Here is a 6,789-nt window from a genome sequence, read left to right as displayed (position 1 = left end):
GAGCATCGAGCGAGATTATAGGGGGCCATGGGTCTCCATAAAATGTTCTGCAAAGGCGATTTTCCCATCGGTGCTCACAGGGGTGAACACACATCACCTAACCTCCTGAAGGGCTCCTCCACGGATCAAAAACTTCAGTATTGGTTGACCGTGAGAAATAGAATTGTCATGGCAATTCCGGAACATTCTGACTGACAGTCTCTCCTGCTCACCAACCGCTTGGTCCTCAGTCTCCTCAGTTGCATAATGGGCAGGACACAGGAACAGCCATGTGGGGAATTACTTTAAGAACTGGATGAGGGGCGTCTGGGTGGCTCAGTCAGTTAAGGGTCCGACTCTTGATTTCAGCTCTCGACAGCATAGATCCTGCTTGGGATTCTCTCTTCCTCTCTCTCTGCCCCTCCCTCACTTGCTCATGTGTGCGCTCTCTCTCTCAAAATAAGTAAATAAATAAAAAGAACTAAAGGAGACAAACAAGTGCAATGATTCTCTTTCTTTCCCTTCCTGCTCACTGACCACCACCTGAGCAGGGACACTCAGGAACCCCAAACAGAATAGACTCTGATGGCTGACGTCACCGAGCCCAGGACCCCACCTCTTCCACAGGGACTGGATTGCCTGGGCAGCACTGGAGACCCACCGGTAGAATGCTTACCCTGGCTTTCCCTTCAAGAGAACAACACTCCATGGTCCTAACAGCATAGTGACTGGATCAGGGATCAAAGGCCCCTGGCTCACTAATGGCTCCAGTTCCGAATCTGCTCTAAACTACTGGGTGTCTGTGGGCAAACTCCTTTTGCATCTCTGGGCTTCAGTTTCCTCCTCTTCAACAGGGGACCACATATTGGCCACCCACCCCCAGCTCAGACTTTCCCAGAACCATACTGTCACACCATCCTTCATTAGGCTGTTTTACATATTCCAAAAAAATGTTTTTAACATTAATTTATTTTTGAGAGACAGGGAGAGACAGAGCATAAGCAGGGGAGAGGCTGAGAGTGAGAGGGAGACAGAGAATCTGAAATAGGCTCCAGGCTCCGAGCTGTCAGCACAGAGCCTGACGCGGGGCCTGAATCCACGAACCGTGAGATCATGACCTGAGCTGAAATCGGATGCTTAACTGACTGAGGCTCCCAGGTGCCCCTGTTTTTCATACTCCAGATAGATGTGGGACACGCAGACCTTATAAGAACCCTCCTCCTGAGCTGCTTACATGCCTAGAAAGGAGACGTGGCCCAGGTCATGCTCAAGGTTGACAAAAACTACATCATCCAGAGAGCTGATGCTGGTGGGCACCTTTGCGAAAACACAACCCTGGGCACAGTATGAACTCTCTATCCCCTTCTGTAGTACTGTACTTTCTTTATCGAGCTTTCAACAGGAGAATTGGAGCAAAAACATTTTCCCTGCTCATTCTTTTTCTGCCTGAGCCTTACAAGGACGCAACCCAATCTCTCAACTATTTCTGGGATACTTTGGGAAATAGTTTAGTCAGGTGGTACAGATAGATACATGTAGAAGTCATTTTAGTTTCCCAAAAGCCATTTTCCATGATTTGTTTTTTTTTTTTTTTTTTTTGAGAGACAGAGAGAGAGGGGGTGGGGGGAGGGGACAGAGAGAGAGAGAGAGAGAGAGAAAGAGAGGGAATCTTAAACAGGCTCCGTGCTCAGTGAGGAACTTGATGTGGGCCTTGATCGCACGACCCTGGGATCATGACCTATGGTGAATTCAAGAGTTGGACGCCTAAATGACTGAGCCACCTAGGCTCCCCAAAAGTGTAAAGATTTAATCAATCTGTTTTTGGTGGTCATTTAAATTGTTTACAATTTTGCCCTGACTGATTTTACAATCCGGGGGGAAATGAATGAATGAATGCAAATGTGTGAAATCTGGGATCTCATTTTCCTGGAGCTTACCAATGGGCTTCTCCCTTCTATGCTTGGAAAACTGCTCATCCTTCTCGACACAGCTCAGATGATATCTCCTTTGTGAAGCCCTTTCTGTGATGCCAGCTGAAAAGTTGGTTCTTCCTAACTGTGGAGCCCCACAGCTCTGAGTCACATACTTGTAACATGACATTGTAATAGCCTGTTTCTCATCTCCCCTCCAGGCTGTGAACTGGGGGAAGCAATATCTTAAACAGTTCTGTGTTCCCAAAACCTAGACCGTGCCTGGAAAACGGTGCTCTGTGCATGTTCACGAAATGAATGTACGTTCCACACATTGAACTAAATATTGGCATCATGTTGATTTCTTGGGAGACAGATACTTTATGAGTGTGGTGCAAATATGGGCTGGATGAATTAAGCTGGTACACTTGAGGAGAGCTGGAAGTTTCCCTCTGTTCCAGACCCTGGGTCAGGGGGTGCAAATTCATAGTTAAGTGTAGTCAATATTTATTCAATGAATGAATACATGGATGAATGAAAAGTGTGGTTCTGGACCCAAGGAGATAAATCGAATCGGAGGTAGCACCCATTTTTGGTGAGCTCACAATGGGAATCAAGGAATCCACCTTGGAAGGGTTCACCAGCTCCCATGCAAACCTCACTTAGACTTGGGTTAGTTCAGGGGCTCCTGGCTGCCTCCCCACGGACAGGCAGTAGCCAGTGGCGCCTGGGGGCAATGCTCTGACATGTTGGTTTGTGAAGTTTGTGCTCCAGGGGTCAAACCGTGAAGAGGGAGCACCTGCTCTAGTTCATGAAAGGTGTGTTTATCATCCTCTGCGTCTGCAAGATCTGGTATAGGGCTGGGCACGCAACAGGTGTTTTCAAAAGTTTAGGTACGAACCACGAATACGAATAAGGACAAGGATGAAAACGACCACGGTCCGATTCTCCGTGCGACAACAGCCGTGGGGCCGGTCTGTGTCATTCTCCCATCCTGCAGAGGGGGCACTGAGCCCCCGCGGGCTCCCCTGAGCGGCCCAGGCCCACACTGCGGGTTGAAGCACGTGCAGGGAGTTGAACCAGCTGCCCGCGCAGCGCCCAGGAGCCTCCGCACCCAGCGCTGCCCACCTGGGCCTCCGCAGGTACAGCAGGTAAGCCTCGGACAGCCCCCCCTCCCGCACAGAAACCGCGTCTTGGGCGTCCTGTAAGGGGGTCCCCAGGGCCGCAGCCAGCAGGTGGCTCGCGCCTGGGCGCGCCCTCCGGTAAAGTGTCTGGACAGGACGTCCGGCAAGGGTCTGGCGCGGAAGCTGATGCGCAGACGACGCTCGTTGCCGGCCCCCGGCGTCCCCGCGGCTGTACGAGGACATACGGAGCAGGTGCCCTCCGGGGAGCTGGGCCCTCGGCCCTCGGCCCGGAAACTGCTGCTTCCACGAGACCCCTACCTGGGCAGGGGCGGGGCTCCGGAGGCACCCAGCCAATCGGCTCCCGGGAGGCCCGGCCCGCCCACCTGAGAGGGCGGCGCTTGCGCACTCGGCCTCCACCGCTGTNCTGTCCCCTCGCACTTTTCTTCCTTCCTGGCCGTCCACGGCTGGAGCGACCTGCCTCATTTGTGGAAGTTTTCTCTCTCTCTCTCTCTCTCTTTTTGTTTTTGGCTGTTAACTTACGTAAGTTAGGTTGACTGCCCGCTGCCCGTTGGCAGCCCTGGGAAAACACCTTTCCCGGCCCCTTAACGAATCTAGTTCGTTTTACCGCCTCCCCAAATCCAGCCCGAGAATTGGGGGCGCCGTCAGCCCTTCTCAGGAGCTGACTGCACACATTCCTGTAAGATGCCTGGTGGATTTTGTACTTGTCAGGTTTGCTGGCTCTGTGCTCCTTCTGTGCTTTTCTTGAGCGGTGATTGGGTGGCGCGGGTCTTGCCTTTCTCTCTCCCCCACCGGGAAATCGGGAGGAGAAAAAGTTTACAGAAGCACACTTGTTTTCCACGGCCAGAAAGTACAGCTCTGCAGACAAAATGCCACGGGTTTGTCCGTGGGGAGGGGGCGGGGGCTGTCTTGGGTCTCCACCTCTGAACTGGATTATTGTCCCTGTTGATGGGTTCATCTCGCGTGTCCTGGCACCTCGGATTTGTGTTTTCCCGGCTTCTTGTCTGTTCCGAGCGGAACAGCGGGATCCGAGTGTAGGGAAGCTCTCAACCTTTTGTGTGTCAGCCAAAGACCTGCGGGAGCCTTTGGCTCGCACTGGATGACGGTTGCCTGGGTCTTTTGTTTCAAGATGATGTGCGAGGTGATGCCGACCATCAGTGAAGCGGAAGGCCCGCCCGGGGGGAGCGGGACCCATGGGTCAGGCTCCCCCTCGCAGCCGGACGCGGATTCGCACTTCGAGCAGCTGATGGTGTCGATGCTGGAAGAGCGGGACCGCCTCCTGGACGCGCTGCGAGAGACTCAGGAGACGCTGGCGTTGACCCAGGGCAAGCTGCAGGAGGTCGGCCACGAGAGAGACTCCTTGCAGAGACAGCTCAACACTGCTCTTCCGCAGGTACGGGGGCCTCTCACCTGCGCCCCGACAGGCGATCTCCCTCCAGATGTCGTGTCGCGGGGGCGTCTTCCGTGGGGTTCACGTCTTAGGCGGGTGTCGTGCGTAACCGCTGGTGAAGTGGCGGTTCTGGCTGTCGAACGTCACTTCCGGACAGAGTCAAGTCCCCGGGGAGCGGGCTCTGGACTCTGCGCACCTCGGAAGTCCTGATCCTTTCTCCAGGAAGCAGAAGGGATTACTGAGGTGTGGGGCGGTGGGTGCCCTGGAGATCTGGGGACAGGGCCACGCGGCAGCCGGGCTGCGGGTGCCTTCCATTCTGCCGCCTTAGGCCATTTCCTGCCAAATGAGTACTTCGCCCGGGTTTTGTCGCAGATTTCCAGTTTTCAGGTGGAATTTAGTGGACAGACGGGATGGGCCTCCCAGGAAGCCCGTCTGTGTAAGAACGCCCGTGTTTTGTAAATCCAAGGTGTCGTCGGGCCGTAAGACCCAGGCGGATTCCCTTGGAACTTTCCCTGTGGCTGATGAGCAGCCTCGGGCTTGCGATAGCACTGAAGTTTTTCACCTGAGTAGGTCACCTTGGGCCTGGCGTTTCGTGGCTTTTGCTCGGGTTGCCAAGCGAGGATGTGATGATAGGTGAGGGCGGAAAACATCGCCCAGGCAGGTGGAAGGTGAGTGGCACCAGGCGTGCGGGAGACACGGGGGCTGTTGGGCCGTCATCCGCCGTCTCGGTGCCACCGGGCTTACCCCGGATACGGCGTGACGCCTATGCCCCCGCCATGGCCACCTGTGCGGTTGGCCAGCCAGTGATTGCCAGCCGGAGCGCGCTTCCCATGACGGATTGGTGAGCCGGACGTTTGCATCTCCTTTTCAGCAGCAACGATTTGACGTTACTGCTGTCGCGCTCCTTTGGTGTTGGGGCAGAGGACCTTCATGGCTTTCCCACGCAAGCCTCACAAATCATCCGGGGTGTCCCGGCCAGGCTTTACCTCCGGGAGCGCGGGACGCGGGCCACATGAGGCTCTCCCGGGATTTCAGCGGGCTCGTAAATTTTTCTGTACTTTTTGTTGCTTTGTTTTGTACTTGTGTTTGTTTCAGTGTAGGTTGAGGTGGTGTCCTGAAGCACGTGTCAGATGCTTCTGTGCTTGCCCAGGTCGGTGTTTGAAAGAATGAGCACACACAGCATAGTGACACGATGGAGGGGACAGCAGTTTTGTGCAGTGCGGTCTCATGCGGTGCAGGTCGTCACACCAGTGGGGTGGCGCGGCTGCTTGCTGATTTGTTTTCAGCTGCTGCCCAGTGTCCCAGCCTGGGAGTGCTTTGCTGAGTGGAGAATGCAGTGCTGGCCTCCCTGTCTCCCTGCCAGCAGGGCATCTCCCTGCCAGCAGGGCATCTCCCTGCGCCCCCACCGCCCCACCTCCCCACTTCCCCTGAGCACCTGAGACCAGCATTTCAGAAACATGGGAACCTTTAAGTCAACTTCCGTGTGGACCTTTCCCTTCCCCAATCCCTGCCTCATGTTTGGCGGCCGACATCGTGGGCACATAGGTGTGTAAATAAAGTGAGTGCAGCTGCAGGCATGTCGTCTAGGCAAGTATGAACACTCTTTAAAAAATTGTAACTGTAGGGGTGCCCTGGTGGCTCAGTCAGTTAAACGTCCGACTTTGGCTCAGGTCATGATCTCTCGGTTCGTGGGTTTGAGCCCCGCATCGGGCTCTGTGCTGACTGCCGGCTCAGAGCCTGGAACTTGCTTCAGATTCTGTGTCTCCCTCTCTCTCTGACCCTCCTCTGCTCACGCTGTCTCTCTCTCTCTCAAAAAATAAACAAAACATTAAAAAAAATTGTAACTGTAACAGAATCAGGNGTTTCCTTTGCTGTGGAGAAGCTTTTTGTCTTGATGAAGTCCCAATAGTTCATGTTTGCTTTTGTTTCCAGCAAGGTGATCTTTAATATATTTTAAAGTTGATTTATTTATTTAGAGAGAGAGTGCGTAGGGGAAGGACAAGAGAGAGGGGGAGAGAGAAAGAATCCCAAGCCAACTCCGCACTGTCAGCATGGAGTCTGATGTGGGGCTTGAACTCATGAACTGTGAGATCATGACCTGAGCTGAAGTTAAGAGTTGGATGCTTAACCGACTAAGCCACTCAGGTGCCCCAAAGCCTTCAGTATTTTATCACTATGTATGACACCTGCCGTGGCTTTACTGGTAGATATTTTTATCAAAATAAGAAAATTCTTCGATTTTTAGTTTGCTAAGATTTTTTGTTTTAAATCATCAATTAAATTATAATATTAAATTTTCTTAAATGTGTTTTCTGCATCTTCTGGGCCAGGTGTTTTTTTTTTTTTTTTTTTTTGTTGGGTTTTCATT

The 6,789-nt window shown here is 53.1% G+C and overlaps 1 protein-coding gene across 5 annotated transcripts in view; it reads left to right on the top strand.

The window, feature by feature from the left end:
* Nucleotides 1-4,160: 4,160 nt before the first annotated feature.
* The window catches only part of PPFIA1 (PPFI scaffold protein A1), an 87,108-nt gene continuing 84,479 nt past the window's right edge, over nucleotides 4,161-6,789 (top strand). For all 5 annotated transcript variants that reach the window (XM_077766515.1, XM_077766514.1, XM_077766513.1 and 2 more), the window contains exon 1: nucleotides 4,161-4,424. In XM_077766515.1, coding sequence (XP_077622641.1) covers nucleotides 4,161-4,424 — 264 coding nt within the window. The remainder of the gene's footprint in view (nucleotides 4,425-6,789) is intronic.

This window comes from Crocuta crocuta, unplaced genomic scaffold (assembly GCF_008692635.1).
Source record: "Crocuta crocuta isolate KB4526 unplaced genomic scaffold, BGI_CrCroc_1.0 scaffold636, whole genome shotgun sequence".
Classification (NCBI taxonomy): domain Eukaryota; kingdom Metazoa; phylum Chordata; class Mammalia; order Carnivora; family Hyaenidae; genus Crocuta; species Crocuta crocuta.
Note: the sequence above shows the minus strand (reverse complement) of the source record. Positions and strands in the feature narration are given on the sequence as shown.